The sequence below is a fragment of the Caretta caretta genome, chromosome 2 (assembly GCF_965140235.1).
Source record: "Caretta caretta isolate rCarCar2 chromosome 2, rCarCar1.hap1, whole genome shotgun sequence".
In the NCBI taxonomy this organism is placed as follows: Eukaryota; Metazoa; Chordata; order Testudines; family Cheloniidae; genus Caretta; species Caretta caretta.
The window spans coordinates 138,030,097-138,052,113 of record NC_134207.1 but is presented as its reverse complement, the minus strand read 5'-3'; the positions used below and the strand labels follow the sequence as shown (position 1 = coordinate 138,052,113).

Genomic DNA, 22,017 nt, shown 5'->3' with positions numbered 1-22,017 from the left:
AGCCATTGAACCTGCTGTCCTCCATTAAGTAGAAGTTTTGTTTCCTTTTCACTACAATAAAAGTATTCCTGAAGACCACTGGGCTAGAAGTGCTAAATCAGTGAGCTCAGAAATACATGCCTTGACATGCTAAAGCTTCTAACCTGGTAACCAGCCCACATATTACAGACGCTATGATAGAGGTATCCTAATGAGCTAGGGACCTGATCAACCCAGCAAGCTGGAGGTGCTAAATAGGGGTTAAAACAAAATAGACTGTATAGAACCACAGCTCCTCCCTCCACACACACCCCTTCTGGATTTGGGAGAGTTATGTTCCCTCTTGTTCTGCCTCTAAAACATCAGGGAAATGAGGCTTCATATTTACTCACCCTTTGCTGACTATGGGTGTGGGAGAGGGACGCTGACTCCTTGCAGATACATTTATTTTCCCATTCGCAGTCTCTTCCTTATGACATTTCCCATTACCAGGCTATAATGTCACTTCACTACATAATGATAAATTATCACCAGAAGGTGGCCTCCTAATTTTATGTATTTTACATTGCTGGGAGTAAGGTGGCAGCTATCACTCACTGCTTCCAAATAGAGCACAAAGAGCTGAAAGCCTCTGAGCTGGGCTCAGCTGTCCATACATTTAAGAAACAAGTGTCAGTTTAACTCATTGCTCTCCTCTTCAGCTGAAGTAGTAAGATTATAATGATTTCACTGCTACCATAAAATGGATTGCTACTGTGCAAAAAATATATGTATTATTTTCCCCTTTGAATTGCATTGCAGTCCTATTACACATGAGCACTTTCAATTGCTAATTTGTATTAATAAAAACCTTGTTCTCTTTCCTCCCCAGAATGTTTACAGATAATTTCCATTCTATGAGTATTTATATTAAAAAGCATTGCATTAAGTCCAAAGCAGACTGCAAAGAGTTAGAGGGGGTCTCACAAAATGAGGTGACTGGGCAACAAAATGGCAGATACAATTCAACACTGATAAGTGCAAAGTAATGCACGTTGGGAAAAATAATCCCAACTACACATATATAATATAATGACAGATTCTAAATTAGCTGTTACCATTCAAGAAGATCTCAGACAGTTGTGGATAGTTGTCTGAAAACTACAGCTCAATGTGCAGCAGAGTCAAAAAGGCTAATATAATCATAGGAACCATTAGGAAAGGGATAGAAAATAAGACAGAAAATATGTAGCTACTATATAAATCCATGGTATGCCCACACTTGAATACTGTGTTCGGTTCTGGTCTCCCCATTTCAAAAAGGATATAGTGGAACTGGAAAAAGGTTCGGCAAAGGGCAATACAAGATGATCAAGGGTATGGAACAGCTTCCATATGAGGAGAGATTAAAAAAATTAGGGCTGTTCATCTTAACGAAGAGATGACTAAGAGGGCAGAGGTCTATAAAATCATGAATGGTGGGGAAAAAGTGCATAGAAAAAGTGTTATTTATCATTTCCCACAATACAAAAACCAGGGACCATCCAATAAAATTAACAGGCAGCAGGTTTAATACAAACATGAGAAGTACTTTTTCACATTACACAAAATTAACCTCGGAACTCATTACCATGGGATGTTTTGATAGCCAAAAGTATAATTGGGTTTAAAAAAAGAACTATATAAATTCATGGAGGATAAATCCATCTATGCTTTTGTGTCCCCCCCCCCCCCATTTTTGAAGCCACAAAAAAGGGGCTTGAAGTAATAAAAATAACTGGTATTATTTTGAAGATGAGTTACAGAGGTTCTAAGCTATTTAGGACAAACTCCATTTCAGTTTTTGAAGCTGTAAGGCAAATATATAAATGGAGAACAAATTAAGACTCTTTCAAACTTATATGCTTATTAGCCAAGATGGCCAGAGATGCAACCCCAACCCAGAGTGGTTGCCAGAAGGAGAAGATGGGGTGGAGCTCTCCCTAACTGCCCTGTTCTGTACATTCTCCCTGAATCTCTGGTATTGGCTACTGTCAGAGACAGAATACTGAGCTATATGGACCACCAGTGTGACCCACTATGGCAGTTCTTATGTTATGTATTATTTGTTTTTTCACAGAAAATCACAAATAGATAATGTGCTCTCTGTAAGAGACATGAAATTTGGAAGTTCTCTCAACGTTTACACGTTGTGTCAATATTTGTCAACAATATAGTAAAATAAATTTAAAAGCATCATATGAAATGCCTCTATACTAGCAGTTAATGATTATTAAGTCAGATCGTGAAGTTGTCATGTCATAATCAGTTATGAAATTCCCATTAGTCACATGCATTTTGATTGACTGGTTTTATATGGTGTGAAGGACCCTTTGGTTTGGATTTTATCACAGACTCTTTTGCCCCAGTCTACCATTGTATGAGGCAGGCATATTGTTTTGGAATTCAAGTTACTTTTATAAAACAATTAGATCTACATGCATCAACACTCCATCAGAACGCTTTGTTTCTATTCAGGGTTATAACACATTGCATGTTGTAACCACGCAGTGACAAAACAACAACAATTCAGGTTTTGCCTTACATGTGCCATGGTCTGCTGTAGAAGTTTACGAGCATGGACTTCTTGTCCCTGACCCATGGAAACATAACGTGTCTCTGTCTTCAGTCTTTTCCCCAGAGCAATGATTGAGTCGGTAGGATCAGAACCCATTGAAAGAAAGCAGATGAGAGGAGTACGTGGATCTGATTCTTCCCAGGTCTTCTCCAAGTCCAAGATGAATCCTTCTGCATATTTTCCCCCCATGGTATCCATGATATACTTCCTGGCCTGCATTAAAAAGTTCAACCACATCTATTATAGTCATTCAAATGTTGCTTTCTATAACCTGAGGCTGCAAGTTATACATAAACTTATCACCAAAATTAACACTACATTTTATCCTATAGAAACAGTATATGTAAGATAGTCAATATATAACCACCATATGCAATGATGTGGCCTATTAACAGTTGACAAGATGAGGTTTCAACATCCCAAAATGCAATCTAGGAAAGGTCAGTTTAGATTTAAAATCAGACTGCCATAGAAGGAAGATATCATGCTTTTGTGCCCCCCCCCTTTTTAAAGCCACAGTAGTAATCAAAATAACTGGTATTATTTGGAAGATGGAAGATCACAGAGGCTCTAAGCTATTTAGGACAAACTCCATTTCAGTTTTTGAAGCCGTAGGCAAATATATAAATGGAGAACAAATTAAGGCTCTTTCAAACTAGGCTAAGTGATCTCTGCTCTATCACTTCTCTGGCAGTTGAGTTCTGGATTTACAGTAGCTACCAGTTTAATGTACAAGAAAAAGGAAAAATAAGTGATGAGTCAGTTCTCAGAGACAAAGGCATTCAGGACTAGAACTGGCTAAACTTCAGTTTCACTAGACATTTTAATATTTTAAAAAACTGGCTTTGTTCTAAAGTATAACAAAACCAAGTTTTTCACAATTTCTCACAAACTGGAAATCCATTTTAGGATTTGGAAACACTAACATATGAGCAAGAACATTGATTAGCACTTCAGAGGAGTCATGACTTGGAAGTCATGGCTTGGTGGTCACGGAAGAGCAGGTGGCTAGTGCTTAAGATCAACTGGCAGCTAGAAAGAAACGAACATGGAAAATTATTTCTTCTGGTTGTAGACATGAGCCAATAAAGAGGGAGGACGAAACCCCTTGAATTATTTAAAAGACAGTGGGTAATTAACTAGATGATCCCTTATTTAGTTTCCACAGTTGAAACTAAAAAGAAGTCACTCATTGAGCACTGGAGAGAAGAAACAAAGTACACATGAAACTAACTGTAAGGAAGCCTCCAAAGACAGACCCTTCAGAAGTGAAAATAATAGGCTTTTGAAAACTGTTACCCTCAAGTAAATTTGTATTTATTCTCTAAATCCAAGTACTGTATGATCATAACAAGATAAGCTAGATTCACCATGAATAGGGCATTTCTGTTTTTGTGAGAGGAATAATCTGTACCAGATTAAGCTCTGGTATTGAAATCAGTCCCCTAACTTCAATAGAATTTGTATCAATCTACTCCAGAACTGAATTTTTACATCTATCAAAAGTCCAGAGAGGATTGCAATGCCAAGAATTAAGTTCTGTGAAACAATATACGCAACTTAACAGTAATAATATCATCCTAGAGTTTAATTCCAGCCTTCCACATCTCAGTATGGATAAAATTTCTACAGTTTCTTGGGTAGGTGAGGCAGTAAATAACTGAAAGGATCCCAAGTGCCAGGCAGAGTACTGAAATTTCCTCAGAGAGAAAGGAAAGTCAGTGGGCAAATTAAAACCTCAGAGAGAAGGAAGAAGGAATCCAAGCAAACAATAATAAAACTGGATGTGCTATGTATGTAGATGGTACAGAAGAAGCAGCCACATCTGAGCGGTTATACAAAATCCAGAGAAGTTAAAGTTAAAGAAGTTTTACCTCAAAAAAAAGGTCTAGCTTCTGAGCAAGCACGTAAAACAGAATATTATTAAGCACATTTGCTTAGTACAGTAAGGAATCTGTAGTCACAGCCTTATCTGTAAGATGTGGTTTACAGCTGATTTTGCATTTCAAGATTGTACATATTGCTTTTCTTGAAAAGCTTTCATCATGGACTAAAATTTAAGAAGCGATATACACATACATATGCACTCAGACGTACAAACTTTTCTTTTATCAGAGAGAGAGAGAGATTACCACTGAGAGATATGTAGGTAACAGAACAAATTTAATGTTAGGCAGAAAACTACTTGTGGGATCCAGTGTAAGTGGGAAAGCTGACCTCGCATTTGATTCTCTGGTAGTGTAGATCAATAACCAGAAAAAATCACATTTAGCAGAACAGCATAACACAAATAGGAGGTTATGAATATGCTATGGACATAAGATATCACTATGATACTCTGCTTAGAATAACCTGTAGGTAGAGGTTAAAAGAAAATCAAGTTTTGAACAGGTCTGTCAACTCACCAACAACGAGCAGGTGAGAGTTGTGTCTTCCCCTGCTCAGTGTCAAACTCGCGGATTCCTCGAGAAACTGACTCACAAGGGCCTGTGCCCACTGGGCTTTGAGAGTGGGTGGGAAGGGGTTGCAGTTTCACCACAATACTCAGTATCATTGATCCAGATACTCACACCGTTGCTCTGTTAATATGAACTCACTCATTCTGGGCCAATGCCACCCTTCTTTGCAGCACCCACAGGATGGAGTGTGGCCCGGGGGAAAAGGGTCTAACCAGAGTTGGGTTTTTTTGCTGTAGCATTTCCAGGATATCCAAATATTTACTTATTTTTCACTTGAAGCATATAATTTCTGTATTTCTCTTCTCATTTTCCATGGAAACATTTGGACAAAAACTACTTATCTGGTGCATTTCTGTACAGTATGAAATGAGGATGTGCTCAAACCAAATATCAAAAAGAAAAAGAAAAAAAAAGGTCTTAAATGATCTGATTCTCATGTAGTTTAACTCAATAGCATGAAGGAGAGACAGGGCAGAACGTAAGAACATATAAAGTCAAATAAGCAGAATGGTGTTTAAATAACGTTTTTCAAAGTTTTGGAAGAGATTTCAGCTAAACTTTAAGGCAGCGATGAAATTCCAGCTAGGATTTCTGTTACCATATTAATGAGGCCGGCAAGCAAATTTCTATTTCACTGACAAGGCAATGTGAACTGAGCACAGTAACTCCTGAGTTTAGGTTTAGACTCTATGGCAGTCAATTTTTCCATCTGAAAAGAGGGATCATCACACAAAGGGATCACCCCCGTGATAGCTGTATGAATTAGTATAAATCTGTAAAGCACTTTGAAAAACTCCCAAGTGCTGTTTAAGGAACAAGGATTATTAGAAGATAATTTTAGTGCTATGTATGTAAAGTTTTACTCTGATGTTATATTATATATTTGATAAAATATATTCAAATTTAATTAAGCAATTCCTACAGGAAGTTATTACATCTGGAGGAGCAGACAAAAATATGCCTACGGGTTAATGTACCTGAGCTATGGTTCTATCAGGACACCAGGATCTAATAAGGAGGAGACGTCTGAAGCAGTCCAGAGATTGATCATAGCCACTGGGAACAAGTTCTTCCTCTGGATTCTCCTTATCAAACCAGAGTTTCCATTGTTTCTCTGTTCTTGAAATCTGTACACATAAGGTAGAGAACCGCATTTCACAATATAGGAGTCGTCACACTGTAACACACAAACTCCAAAACTTTCCGTGAAGGTCAGACATTAGAGGCATATCCATGTTTATTTATTAATCTTTGTTTTTATAGGGTTACTGTGGATATTAGAGGAAACAAATTTTTAGACTGAGTACAAAAAAAGAGGACTATGCATTGATGCCCTCAGCCAAACTACTGTACCAAATATTCACCAGAAAGAGTTTGGAAGGGCAGTAAAAACAGAGCACTCTAAGAATGCAGGAAAGCTTGCACTCCCATGGGAACAGAGTTAAGGTTGTGTTATGTAGTGGAGGAGAGTTGGGAAAATGTTAAGGGGCGTATGTGTTTGTGGATGGAGGACAGAAAATATGTATTACTAAGTGGCCTCTCTTCATTTACTTGCTTTCCTGAGTTCTTTCGTGGGCATATTGTGTGTAATAGCCTTAATTGTTTCATAGCCTAATTTTGTATATTAATTTCATTCCATTCTTCACAGATGACTATGGACATGGTCAAATACTTAATGAGCATCAGTTGCTCGGTGGCTCTGAATTTATTGGACTCTTTGGAGAAACTGTTACTTACTTGGTCCAAAACATCTGAGAATTGTCTAAGCTTACTGAGTTCCACCAGGTTCAGCCAAGTCATATCCAGGATCCATTTAGATGGCTTAGGAGGACAAGCTTTAAGGTCCAGAGAAGCACCACCTGTGAGGGGTAAGGCTATAATTAGAACCTGTTTAAAAAATAGAGTGTTCCAGAAAAGCAATATTTTGGAAAAACTCATCTAAATATTGAGACCACATTCCATGCACTTCTCATAGAATCATAGAATATCAGGGTTGGAAGGGACCTCAGGAGGTCATCTAGTCCAACCCCCTGCTCAAAGCAAGACCAATCCCCAGTTTTTGCCCCGATCCCTAAATGGCCCCCTCAAGGATTGAACTCACAACCCTGGGTTTAGCAGGCCAATGCTCAAACCACTGAGCTATCCCTTCCCCCACTACTACTTCTGTAGTAGATGAAAGCTCTGAAAATTTTCAAAAGGTCTGTTCTCAATTGAATTTTAATCAGAAAAACTTTAAATTTGTATGAACAAACTCTGAGAATTGAAAACATGAGGCATTTCAACCAAATCTAGTTTTTTTACACACACACACACACACACACACACACACACACACGAAAAAAAGATTTTTGAACATGCAAGAGCCCTGTCAAAATTGAAATCTAGTTTCATTGAAGTGACAAATCTTAGTTTACACAAGATATTTTTTAAAAAAAAAGCTGGCCTTTTAATTTTTACTTTTTTGTGTGTGTAAAATGAATACAGAAAAAACTAAATTATTCAAAGCTCAATTATCCAAAGGTCATTTATCTCCCCTGAAGTTCACTTCAAGCTAGATTAGGATGGAGGAGGAAGATCTACCTGAATCACTGACTTCTTGAAGAGAAATGGGCAAGGAGAAGCTATGTTGTGTATAAAAACTTTTGCACCAACTTCGGTTAGTCAACACTGGAGAAGCCAAGTATCAACTGTAGTCTTGTAATGAGTACATTTACCACACATCTTGGACCATCTCATTTCATCTCTGCTTACTAGTTTGCCTCCTGAAGACTTTTTCTAACACTCCTGTGTCTTGAGCAGCCTCAAACAAACTGCCATTCCTTGAAGCCAACCTTCAGTTCCCTTCAAAAGTCAGCCCTGCCTGAGGGGCAAGATTCAGCATGAACAAAGAAACAAGTTTTCCTTTTAAACCATAAGAGTGTTGTCTGTGAAGTCTACTACCTTAATGGGCTAGAAACAGGACCAGTATCCCCTGGGAAAGGGGGCAGGGAATGATGCTTAGATTCCCAATGGGGGCACATGGCAATTGCATGAGGTTACGTCACTAAAGTCATAACATTTTTTTGTACAGAAAAGCTTTTTAGGTTATTAAGAATTGTTTTACATTATTTTCAGTTTCACTTCCCCTGTGAACCCTCTGCATTTACTAAAAAGCCAAGGGTCCTTTAGTGTCCACGTCTCTTTTTTCAAATTCTTTGACCAAAAAACACATGCATGCTGGATAGTACTTGGACTACCTACTGCAAAGTCATCTTGAATCCTGCTATAATGAGATTGCTCTTTCACCTTTTATCACCTCTTTAATTCCCAACACCTACATTATTGAAGTTCAATATTATTCCCATAAATTATCAGTACAATATGATAATGAGTCATTAAACGGGATGTTTAGTGTGCATTCTTTAACTCCTCTGATTTTTCAGAAACAGTAACACCTGACAGGCAGAAAAACTGTACCTATAAAAGAATGACTCAGATATTGCACAATAATGTATTTGCACACTTTCTATTTATACAGATTTTCTGACCTTTAATAAGTGTCAGGAACTCTTCATGCTTCACTCTGTTTCTCTGCATGTCTATTTTCAAGGTAAGCAGTAAGGTGAACAGGAATTTGTGCTCTTCATAAAGTCCCCTGGCAGCATACTTATATACTTCATAGGTCATATGCTCAATTATATTAGCAATTCTCTTACTCGTAATTGGGCTCTTGACAGACCTGTTCAAAAGGAAAATGTAGTTCAGCGCCTTTATGGTTTAAGTTTATAGAAAGGATTTTCTGGAAAGGAGTAGGGCAAGTATGCAGGAAGTTCTAGTTCACCATCCTGAACATTTCAAAAATGAATAGGTCACCAAGATATATTACCAGACAGCAGAATACTAAAACAGACCCTAAAACTGAAGCAACTTATCAGAGTCCTTACCACTGACTAGATCTATTTGCATTGGAAAGAATGGTCTCATAGTGGACTAAAAACCTGCTCATACCAAAATCAACAGTCAAAGCTTAAGAAGTATTGGTAAGCAAGTTCTTTTCCTAGTTCTCTGCTTCCACATGTGATAGCATAATGAAATAGAAGCAGGAAAGCCCCATTTTCGGAGGAACACTAATTCAGTTTTCAAGGGGAAAACAGTCAGCTGATCTTTCAATAATGTTAGTTACCTGGCTAGAGAAAGGTCAAAGAGTCCCAGAAACTGTCGAAGAGAAGTCTGATACATCACATTGACCATACTCATCTCAGTTATAAGGAAATATAGAATGCTCCCTCTTGTTGCAACTGAAAGATGAAGAGAAAGGCTGTGCTTAAAGCAGAAAATGCAAAACAAAACAAAAATGCAGATCTCTAAACTGAGTGCATCAAGTATAACAATGTTAATGATCACAACTAACAAACTTGTAGTTGCTATATCATTAACCACTCATACGTGGTCTAGTGTTAATTCTAGCCTCATTTACAGGTCAGTAAATAATTAAAAGTGTGTTTTCTATAACTAGTACATCTGATGCAACCCAGTTTCCCCATATAAGTACACTCAGAGGGTACCTAAATGCTGCATTCGGATACTCAGATCAGCACTTAAATGTACAAAATCTTGTTGGTTGTGCTTAAGCGCCAACTGAGTTTCCAAATGCACATCTTAGATATCCTATCATACCAGCCATAAGAGAACCAGGCCAACTACATTGTAACTCATTTTACTCTAACCAGGCATTCAGCAGCCAGGGCTTTCCAACATTCTGAAGGAGTATTGCCATTTGTCATGACCAGGACGTGAGCAGGCTAAGCTAGCGGTCGGAACAGGAGTCAGGTTACCAGGAGATCAGGAATGGGCACCAGGTTACAGACAGCAATCGAATAGCAAAGTCGAGGAGAAACCAGGGTCTGAAGCCACGTCTAGGGTCTATTCTAGTGCAAGTGGGGTCTGGAGCAGAAGCAGGCAGGCAGTCTGTGTTGTTGCTCATCAGATTCCCTTTATGGCTTCCTGGTTTATATACTGGCCAGCCACTGGTGTGTGAGTGACTGCCCCACAGGCCCTGCTGGGTGGTACTTCCTGTCTAATCTAGCTTTACAGGGTCCTCCCACGGATGCCCAGCCTAAACCTCCAGTGGTGATACGGAGGCATCAGCCACACCCCTATGGTCCCAGGTTCTAACCCTGCATGTTCTTACACTATGTAACAAATACCATTTCATGAATCTCTCAAAATGCAGAGAAGTCCCAACTGAACACTACCGGGAACTTTTCATTCCAGAAATAACTAATCCAAAAGTAAAGCACAGAATACAAAATGTATAAAATATGTAAGGACCTTGCCATTGTTCCAGAGGAGGTCTCTTGACTTCAGTGATCAAATTCTAAAATTGCTAAGATTTATAATAAATTAATGCATTCTGTTAAAAACACCACAATGTATCTGTGTCCCCTTGTTACTGCAGTCTTCTACATAAGGATACTGTGTAATCATGTTCCATTTTTAACTATTGAGCTAATTTAGGAGCAAAGTATCAAGAATGAATGAAGCATTTACAATACTACAGTAGTGCCCAAATAAAAGCTCAACACATTAAGACTAAGGGATGTTAGGATGCTACAGACAAGTATATGCTCTTTCCTCAACACTGATCAGGTTGGCAGCCTACAAAATGCCAAAATTTTGTGGGTTGGAAGGTAGTATAAAACTGGGCTGTCTCTTCCCAGGTCACTTTTTGGATCTGCACCCACAGTGTATATAGGCACAGAAGGTAGCCTTATAACTGATTTTTCATTGGGAATTGGTAAGAGTTCAGCATGTGATTAACACAGCATAAATTGATATATTTTTCCACAACAGATCAATATGCTATTTGTCTTATCCATTTCATTTACAGGGAAACACAGTTCCCCTGTTATTTGTATAATCCCTTTTTTCTTCATGCTCTCATCCTCATTTCTCCCACTCTAGCATTGCTCTTTTCTCACTTGCTTATCACATTTGTCTTTCATTATCAGGGATTCCAGCTCACCGGGTCTGTACTCCTCACGGGCTGAGTTGATCTGTATTTCAGTCTCAGCAGAAATCTGCAGTTTTTGTGTCACTTCCTCAGCAGTCTTCTTGGTGTTACTCAATACAGTGATCAGACTCTCATCCTCCACCAGAGACCCCTGTGTGCTTGTCAGTCGATAGAGCAGGTTATCTTCTAGCTCTTTCATCCTTCTCTTGTTGGCAGTCACATCTTCCATGAGATCAGTTCTCTCTTTTTCTAGCTCCTGTTACAGTGAAAAGCAATTCTCGAGATCAGCCCATGTTTACCAAGAGTAAATTATTGTTCTAACTACCAATGATACAGAGTGCTCTCACTGAAACGAGTTTAAATCTGGAGTAGCTTGACTGGAATTACTTCAGATTTATATTTAGTCTCCCTGAGAACAAATTTGTCCCAATATCTTCCCCCTGTTTTTTTTTAAAAAGTGTGTTACCTAGCCCTTTAAACAAGTTTATACTGTTAATAGAAATATGCATGAGATTCACCATTCTATAACCAGAAAGACTTCAGTTAGTCACATCCAAAGAATATTCAAGTTAAATCCACTTACAAACTCTATCGACATTCTTTTAATAGTAGGGCCCAATGGTAAAACTAGCTACCGCAAGACAATGAATTGTATATACATATCACAGCTGTAGGATGTGGCCAAGAACAAAATCAGTGGATAACAGAGGATAATAGAAAATATCTTACCCGTAATCAACATTTCTCCAATAGACATCTCAATCTAGCCTGTTGTGTTCTAACTTAGATCTATTTGTATAGGCACAAGCTGCAACACATCCACAAATACTAGAATCCCATAATTCCTCAGGCACTAATCCAAGTGGGTTCATGCTGCTTGTTGGCATCCCACTCAGAAATATCTAAGCACTGAAACTACTTAATTGGGTAAGAGGTGGCACCTGGTTAGAATTAAAAGTTTGCAAAGAGAGTTTTGCTCTCGGTTTGTTTCAAGTAAGAGACTTTCCAGACAAAAGTGACAAAAACCAGGACAGTCTTCAATAAAGCTATGATTCAGGAAGGTACTTTGACATATACTTCACTAAGTGTGTGTAATCCCATAATCTGGAAGAACCACATTCCCAGATCTAATGAACCTTTCTGCAACTTTTGGGCCACCTTGATACAAAGACCTCTCATACCCAGACTGATTCCTCCCTAACAAACTTGTGGCCGCAGAGAGGCTGGCAAGAGATTCTACAGTACCAGAGGTAATACTGAGCTATTGTTTGGAAGCCAAATTTATTCCCAAGCATAAAGGAAAATTCTAATTATTTTAGCATTCCTTGCATCTTACTTATTGATATTAAGGTACTCCAGCTTTACTAGTCATATCTGTATATTACCTTCATATAATGCTCAGATATACTGGAGTGCATTAATTTGGGAGATGACTGTTTAGTGATACATTTTCTTTGCTGGGTGATGAAAATGCTTTTGCTTGAAACTTTGGAAACTTTAAACTTAAACATTAAACATTTAAACATTAAACTTTAGTTTAATGCAAATTGCCTTTCACTTCTGCAGATTTGAGTTCAAGAGCCTCTATGCCACAGGTGAAATAGAAAAGGTTGTGTCCCTACACCCATCAGTAACAACCTACATAGGAAATGATGTAGCTGCCAATCAAGCAGAGTCTGTAGTCTCTTCACAGTGAAAGCCTGGGAGTGGAATAGTACGGGGCATTGTAAATGAGGCCTGCTGTGCATTGGCAAAGGTAGGTGGAAAAGCTCACATAATAGAAATGGGCATAATGCAGGCAGCTGCTAACCAGTCCCATCATTCTCTCCCTTTCATCATGTAAAATTTCCCCTTTCTAAAACAGGAGGATTTTCAATTAGCATTACTTCTTTGAGATGTGGCAGCTGAAGCAGAAGATGCTCTGTTGTTATCTTTGTCTGCTTCCATCTGTTCCCAAGATACATATGAAACCATTTTAAGCAGTTTTTTTCCCCAAACTCATTTACCCACTTCAAAGAAATATCAACTTGCAGAAAAATTATTAGAAACAATACAAAATGTGATACTTAAGTTACGTTATCCAGCTTTCTTTACATTCACTTAGGCTTACAAGGAAACTTATACCACTTAACTGCTAGCATACAATCAGCGTAATAATTAGAACCCCAAGGTCAAATATACATTCATTCCTGTATTGTTTCAGCCAGGAGGAATTAGAATAATTTCTTGTCTGTTTTAGGTTTCTCCCTTCTACCCATACTATGATTAACTAGAAAATTGCAGCCAGTCCTTCTTTCCAAACATCGGGCATAGCAGAAAGTGTTAGGGTTGTGGTTGCAGAATAATACAAACATCACCTCATCAAGGGGAGGCAACCAAAGCACAGGACCATTTTCAGGAGAGGGCTTGCTGGACAAGAGGTAAAGAAGCTGAAATTCATTTCACTTAAGTCATTCAATGCCAAATGTGACAGGAGGAGAGCAGGTAGAAATCTATGAAGCATTGCATGAATTATTCAGGTCTGATGAAGAAGGTGTAGTTAAAAAGATAGAACATTTTAAGGATGGTAATGGTCTGTTAAATGTAATAGTTAATACTGCTGAGAAATCAAATTGATCCCAACTAAATTTAAATGTGTTGCGAGTCTGATTTAAGGAGTTAAAGCCTTAAGAACAACTATGGTTTCCTTAGAAAAACTGCTGAGAACAAGTGCAATCTGAAAATACAAAATGTAATTCACACTAAAGCAGCAGTTATGAAATGTCTTTGGACCCTAAGTAGCAGGCAATCTGTTGAGCATCAAAACAGGGAACATATTTGTTCCAAAATAAAAAGTTCATTTCTGAAACAAATGGATGAATTGTTTTTCATTTGGCTAATTTTCATCCAAGATGTAAATGGTGCAGAAACATGCTAACTTTACATTTTAATTGACTCTACTTGGATATTTGTTTCACAGGTAACTCCAGTAAACTCAAGTGTAATAACTAGTGTTTCAAATCTAGCAGTGTAGGCTCAACTCTTGAAGGCACTCCCAACGATCCCACTGATGCTGAACACCGTCAGATCCCACTGGCTTAATCAGATATGAGCATGCTAAGTATCTTACAAGATTTAGGCCCTAAGTGATTTGGAAATATAAACTAAGTAAAGAATTGTATTGCATTTGGCCCTTTAAAAATGTAAATGCTTCACAGTTCAAATGTGTGTGTCCTTGCATGATAAATAAAATGATAAATAATAAAATAAAATAAATAATAAAACAGGAGATAGGGATGAGAATATAAAAAGATGGCCATAGAAATGATTGTTGCTGCAGAATATCTCTCCACACTTGCCCTTTGACTAGTAATTTCGCCTTTGTTAGATATTATTCTATGGCTCTGTTGAGGGGTTGTTGGTTTTTTTGAGAACATACTATAGAAATAGAAACTTGATCTTACATTTAAACAGACAACTTTATGTCATGAACCAGAAAACATTATGATACATTCATGAAAAACATAACCCATTGTAAGCCCCAAACCTTAGGGTTGGACTGGCTTTAGGCAGGGAGGATTGATATACTTGAACCTACTGCAGCTTTGAAGTCTTAGAAAGTACGCTTGGCTTAAAGTAGTGAGTTTGGCTTATTTTATACCAACTTCTCCATCAGAAAAAGAGAAAGATTGTTCTGTGATGTGCTGTGAAGTTTTCCCAAGAGGCCACAACCCATCTCTAAATTTATACACGTTAACTTAAGCTCATGCAAGTAAAATGTTGAAAGCAGGAACATGCAGCCACTGCCACTGGAGAAAAGGTAAAGTGCGAAACAAAACACAGCTGCCTAGGCAGGATAGGAAAGCTCAAGGGTTAGAAGGCTTTGAAGGGGTCAAGTTCCTAGCACATCTTTAACTGAGCATGCACACGCGGAGTTTGTGTCCTAATTTGCCTCCTTCCTGAAGCTTTGTTTGAAGGTTAACAGACAAAAATATTAGAGAGCGAGAATGCTTCCTCCCTTAGCTTGACTGTTCTTATGATTTCTCTCAAAGACCTCCTTTACATCCCAGTTGGAGTCAGTTGCAACCACTTTGCAACATAGCTCACCAGTTCAGTACCCAAGAATCTTACTGAAGGGTTCACACTTCCAAGCCTAGGTTGACTAAAGAGATCCCTGCATTTCTATACAAAGTGTCACACTCTCAGCGTGTCACAGAGTCCCTCATCCATTCCTGCCATACTCCATACAGCAGGCAGCACCGTGGTCTGTATTTGTGCAGGCTATAACCTAGCTTGTAGAGGCAGTTCTCCTAGCAACTTTGACTCAGCAGTGAATGCCCTCATGCTGAACTTCTGCAGTGGGAGGCAAAGTGAGACCACCATTCCCTTACCCAAGACAATCATAGCCAAGGATCTGCTGGTCAGCTCCCACATACAATCAACACAAGGACCTCCAAATCCCTTCTTTGGCCAAGAATTGGCAGCAGGGAATGAGAACTCCAAACCTGACAACAAAATAAACTACTTTCTAAATAGACTATTTTTAAAAAAATAGGGTACGACTGTAAAAGGTTCCAGTATCTGAACACTGAAGCCTGATCTTACAAGATGCTGAAGTACATAAATCTCTATGGCCGTAGAAGGAGCACTCACATTGTAGCCCCGGTCAGACTCTCTGAATCTGCAAATCCTGCTGAACACCTACCACTACAATATAACCAAATAATATGTCTGTGCCTGCAGACTGATGTAGCCGTCAGCACAACTGACCAACTGTTTCTGAAGGTCATTGGAGTTGTTAGTGTCATTCAAAAGGTAATAGAATCATAGAACTGGAAGGGACCTCAAGAGGTCATCTAGTCCAGTCCCCTGCACTCAAGGCAGGACTAAGTATTATCTAGACCATTTCTGACAGGTGTTTATCCAATGATGGAGATTCCACCACATCCCTAGGCAATTTATTCCAGTGCTTAACCACTGACAGTTGAAAGTTTTTCCTAATGTCCAACCTAAACCGCCCTTGCTGCAATTTAAGCCCATTGCCTCTTGTCCTAGCCTCAGAGGTTAAGAACAACAATTTTTCTCCCTCCTCCTTGTAACAACCTTTTATGTACTTGAAAACTTATCATGTCCCCTCTCAGTCTTCTCTTCTCCAGACTAAACAAACCCAATTTTTTTTCAATATTCCCTCATAGGTCATGTTTTCTAAACCTTTAATCATTTTTGTTGCTCTTCGCAGGACTTTCTCCAATTTGTCCCCATCTTTCCTGAAATGTGGCATCCAGAACTGGACACAGTACTCCAGCTGAGGCCTAATCAGCCCAGAGCAGAGCGGAAGAATTACTTCTCGTGTCTTGCTTACAATACTCCTGCTAATACATCCCAGAATTATGTTTAATTTTTTTGGCAACAGCATTACACTGTTGACTCGTATTTAGCTTGTGATCCACTATGACCCCCAGATCCCTTCCGCAGTACTCCTTCCTAGGCAATCATTTCCCATTTTGTACGTGCGCAACTGATTGTTCCTTCCCAAGTGGAGTACTTTGCATTTGTCCTTATTGAATTTCATCCTATTTACTTCAGACCATTTCTCCAGTTTGTCCAGATCATTTTGAATTTTAATCCTATCCTCCAAAGCACTTGCAACCCCTCCCAGCTTGGTATCATCTGCAAACTTTATAAGTGTACTCTCTATGCCATTATCTAAAACATTGATGAAGATATTGAACAGAACCAGACCAGAACCAATCCCTGTGGGACCCCACTCATTATGTCCTTCCAGCATGACTGTGAACCACTGATAACTACTCTAGGAATGATTTTCCAACCAGTTATGCACCCGCCTTATAGTAGCTCCATCTAGGTTCTATTTCCTTAGTTTGTTTATGAGAAGATCATGCAAGACAGTGTCAAAAGCCTTACTAAAGTCAAGATATACCACATCTACCACTATCCCCCTATCCACAAGTGTCAAGGTTCCTCCCCCACTCTGAACTCTAGGGTACAGATGTGGGGACCTGCATGAAAACCTCCTAAGCTTACTTTCACCAGCTTAGGTTAAAACTTCCCCAAGGTACAAATTAATTTTAATCTTTGCCCCTGGATCTCCACTGCCACCACCGAACTTGAACTGGGTTTACTGGGAAACGTAGTTTGGACACATCTTTCCCCCCAAAATCCTCCCAACCCTTGCACCCCACTTCCTGGGAAAGGTTTGGTAAAAATCCTCACCAATTTGCATAGGTGACCACAGACCCAAACCCTTGGATCTGAGAACAATGAAAAAGCATTCAGTTTTCTTACAAGAAGACTTTTAATAGAAGTAAAGGAATCATCTCTGTAAAATCAGGATGGTAGATACCTTACAGGGTAATTAGATTCAAAACATAGAGAATCCCTCTACGCAAAACCTTAAGCTACAAAAAAGACACACAGACAGAAATAGTCATTCTATTCAGCACAGTTCTTTTCTCAGCCATTTAAAGAAATCATAATCTAACACATACCTAGCTAGATTACTTACTAAAAGTTCTAAGACTCCATTCCTGGGCTATCCCTGGCAAAAGCAGCATACCGACAGACACAGACCCTTTGTTTCTCTCCCTCCTCCCAGCTTTTGAAAGTATCTTGTCTCCTCATTGGTCATTTTGGTCAGGTGCCAGCGAGGTTACCTTTAGCTTCTTAACCCTTTACAGGTGAGAGGATTTTTCCTCTGGCCAGGAGGGATTTTAAAGGGGTTTACCCTTCCCTTTATATTTATGACAACAAGGATGAAAGATCACCACCTTCTATGATTTATAAGATCTCTATTAGAGAACCAACATCTTTATGTTGAACAATACAAGAAGGGGACCTGATGATGGTAATAGAAAAATGGCCTTCCAGAAGGGAGCATACTCTTGCCAATACGCCTCATCTGCATGAATGATCAACTGATTCATGTTGGCACAAGAAGTTTTATCTATGCTGATGATCTATGCCCAGATCAAAACTATGCTAACAACAATACTGTCTGCGCTCTCAGTCTATTATACCAAGAACCAATTGCATACCAACCAAGCCAAAATGCAAATTAGGCCTGTTCCATTTTTGGTATCATGAGATCAATAGACAACTTCATCTGTAATGGGGTATCATTTGCCCACTGCTGGAATCCCTGTCTATCTTTGAGTAGCGCTAGACCGCATTCTCTCCTTCAAGGCACACATGGAGAAGACATAAGGCAAAGTTAACACCCAGAATGACATACTCCGGAAGCTTTCAAATTCAGAATGGGGAACCAACCCAGCAACATTAAGAGCCACCACACTTACACTTGTTTATTCGATGGTTGAATATGCATGTCCTGTGTGGAAAAGATCAGCTCACACAAAGAAGCTGAACCCTATATTAAATGACAGCTGCTGCTACATTACAGGATGTCTAAAACCAACAAATATGAACAGCTTTTATATTCTTGCTAAAATCAGTCCACCAGATAGCAGGAGAGCTTTCACAAGGAAAACAGAAAAACCGCCAGATAAGGGGCATTAGATGGGGAAGTCTCTGAGTTACCACAGATAATTCTTTCCAAGGTATCTGCCTGGTGGGTCTTGCCCACATGCTTGGGTCTAACCGATCACCATATTTGGGGTCAGGAAGGAATTTTCCTCTGGGTGAGATTGGCAGAGACCCTGGTGCGAGGGGTTCCTCTTCCTCTGCAGTTTGGGGCATGGATCACTTACAGGGTTTAAATTAGAGTAAATGGTCAATTCTCTTTAACTTAAAGTCTTTAAATCATAATTTGAGGGCTTCAGTAACTCAGCCAGTGGTTAGAGATCTATTTTTAAATTGCTTCCAAACAAAAGTTGACAGGACAAAAGTCCATATGTGGATGTGCGGCTATTCCAGTGACCCAGATACATGTGACTGCGGTGAAACAAACCATGGAACATCTGTTGGTCTACTGGCTCCTGGAGGAACCGTACACCATGGAAGATCTCACCAGGGCTACAGACCAGGACATATTATGAAAAACCTATGGTTGTGGTGGAAGGACAGAGGAAAACCTAAATCTCTGTGGGAAGTGATGGCAGTCAAAACTTCAAACCAGCAGAGCAAAACATTGTCCTTTAATTACTGCTACTGATTTAAAGGGATTCTCTGACCTTAAAAGACCATATTTTGAATGGAAAACTTTATTTACCATACGTTGGAATCCAAAGTAGTATATTTTGCACTCACACAAAAACGATAGAAAATGTGCATGTTTGAGAAAGACAGACTAGAAGACCTCTATCAGTGGGTAAAGGGAAGACTAAGCAAAAAAAAGTCAAGAAAGCTTTTGCAGGATCATACCAACTTTGTTGTATGATTGTGCTTATTTTTAAGAGCTCTCTGAACATGGCTGTACCCAAGGTTGTTCATAGAGAACTGAAAAGCAGTAACCCTGTACTATGAGAGAACGGAATAATCAATTTAACTCAAGTGAAACTTGCCCTCAACACACGCACACACGTCTGTACATTCTAAACCGAATAGAAATACAGTGGAATTATTTTCCTCCTACCTGTTTCTCTGTGAGAATGACTCTCCCTAGGAGTTGATCTTCTAGACCTTTCATAGTCACAGTAAAGTCAATAATGGATGTGCGAGCACTAATTTCAGGGGTATATGCCGGATTTGGGAGCTTGGTGGTGATGTAAATTCTGAAGCCATTCATGACATCCACTTCTTTATCACCAACTTTTACCTTATTGCAAAACACAATGAGATATCATGAAACAGACAGATGAACTGAAAAGCACTGATAGTAAGGGTCACATTCTTACAACATAGTTCAGAATGTACAAGTTAAATTTTTCTGCTACTGTATTTTGGAAAGATCTAACTAAAAAGCCAATTCTATATTAAAAAATTGTGCAAAGAAAATATCCATGCAGTGCCTCAAGCTACTCGTTCAGAAACTTGTCTGATTCTGTAATTTCTGCACAATTATACATGCAATAATTAATTTACAAGACAGCACAATGGGGTTTTAAATAGGATTCTAATGCTTATAATCCCGTTTAAGACTAACAGAAGAAGAAAATGCAAGGTTTAAATATCTTGGTTATCCACAAATCCAAGCATAAGGCTATCATAGCTGTAGAGAATTAGCATTATTTTAATATTTGAATGCACTCCCTTACAGTTATATTTTCTTCTTTTACCTTATAGGAAGAACCAGTTTTGATGAAGTTTTTCTCCAAAACATTATCCAATGCTGGATCAAGCTCTTCCCCAACATCTTCAACCAGTAGTGGCCTTCCAAGAGAAAGGCTGTCCTCTAAGTGGTTTCTGAAATACTTGTGATTCAGAGACGTGATCTAGAAATATGACATATAGCCAGTATATTACGCCACACTCTGTTATGAGAGCACTGGTAAAACAAAATGTTTTTGGTATGTTTACTATGGTTATAGATTTCAAAGTGGTAGCCGTGTTAGTCTGTATCAGCAAAAAGAACGAGAAGTACTTGTGGCACCTTAGAGACGAACAAATTTATTTGAGCATAAGCTTTCATATGCATGCAGTGGAAAATACAGTAGGAAGATATACAGATATAGATATATATACACACAGAGAACATGAAAAAATGGAGGTTGCCATACCAACGAGAATGAGAGTAATCGATTAAGGTGGGCTCTTATCAGCAGGAGAAAAAAAACTTTTGTAGTGATAATCAGGATGGCCCATTTCAAAAGTTGACAAGAAGGTGTGAGTAACAATAGGCGGAAATTAGCATGGGGAAATTGTTTTTAGTTTGTGTAACGACTCATCCACTCCCACTCTTTATTCAACCCTAATTTAATGGTGTCGTTGGCTCGTTGCCAACGCTGTCCACATATCTATTCAAGGGACACGATCATAGGACCTAATCACATCAGCCACACTATCAGAGGCTCGTTCACCTGCACATCTACCTATGTGATATATGCCACCATGTACCAGCAATGCCCCTCTGTCATGTACATTTCATAATGTACCAATTCATAAACTTGGTCCAAAAGTTCACAAACATGATTCATCATCTTGGTACTCCAGTTTTGAACTGGTTTAATTCCACCAGAGTAAAAGTGGGATACAGCGGTGGTGAACCCAACCTAAATTTAACTTTTTCCTGTGTAAAATGTTTTGCATAGTGCAAATCATGCATCAGCTTTGCTTTTTAAGCTTAAAACTCAGCTGCTTTTCTCACCCCAACAATACAAGACCAATAAGATGATAAATCATCACAGTCTAGTTTGTTTGCTCTTGCCTAATTCAAATCCACTAATACTTCATTAATATCATTAGTTATACAATTGTTACCAATATATAAGAGATGCAGAACTTTCAGGTACCAGTTACAGATAAGTACAAGGCTCATGCTTGGGAGGCGCTCCTTCTAAATATCCACAAACCTACATCATTAAACATAAACCCAACTATACACATAAAATGATGGAGTCTAAATTAACTGTTACCACTCAAGAAAGAGGTCTTGGAGTCACTGTGGATAGTCCTCTGAAAACATCCACTCAATGTACAGTGGCAATCAAAAAAGCAAACAGAATGCTGGAAATAATTAAGAAAGGGATAGATCAGGGTGGCCAACCTGAGCCTGAGAAGGAGACAGAATTTACCAATGCTCATTTCCAAAGAGCCACAGTAATACGTCAGCAGCCCCCCATCAGCACCCCACCCCCCTCCCCCCCGCTCCCAGTGCCTCCTGCCCACTGGCAGCCCCACCAATCAGTGCCTCCCCTTCATTCCCCGCACCTCCTGTTCAGCTGTGGCATGCAGGAGGCTCTTGGGGAGGAGGAGTGAGGGCACGGCCAGCTCACAGGAGGATGAATTCAAACTGGAACAGATGCAGAGAAGGGCTACTAGGATGATCCAAGGAATGGAAAGCCTACCTTACGAGAGGAGAGACTCAAAGACCTTGGCTTGTTTAGCCTAATCAAAAGAAGGCTGAGGGGAGACACGATTGCTCTCTATAAATATAT

General features: G+C 39.1%; 1 protein-coding gene across 5 annotated transcripts in view; it reads right to left on the bottom strand.

The window, feature by feature from the left end:
* DNAH5 (dynein axonemal heavy chain 5) overlaps positions 1-22,017 on the bottom strand; it is a 315,032-nt gene that overhangs the window by 40,498 nt on the left and 252,517 nt on the right. For all 5 annotated transcript variants that reach the window (XM_048839609.2, XM_075125448.1, XM_075125450.1 and 2 more), the window contains 8 exons: positions 20,200-20,355; positions 19,557-19,739; positions 11,039-11,282; positions 9,197-9,311; positions 8,562-8,752; positions 6,772-6,893; positions 6,012-6,161; positions 2,543-2,788 (listed from right to left, as the gene is read on the bottom strand). In XM_048839609.2, the coding sequence (XP_048695566.2) occupies positions 2,543-2,788; positions 6,012-6,161; positions 6,772-6,893; positions 8,562-8,752; positions 9,197-9,311; positions 11,039-11,282; positions 19,557-19,739; positions 20,200-20,355 (1,407 nt within the window). The remainder of the gene's footprint in view (positions 1-2,542; positions 2,789-6,011; positions 6,162-6,771; positions 6,894-8,561; positions 8,753-9,196; positions 9,312-11,038; positions 11,283-19,556; positions 19,740-20,199; positions 20,356-22,017) is intronic.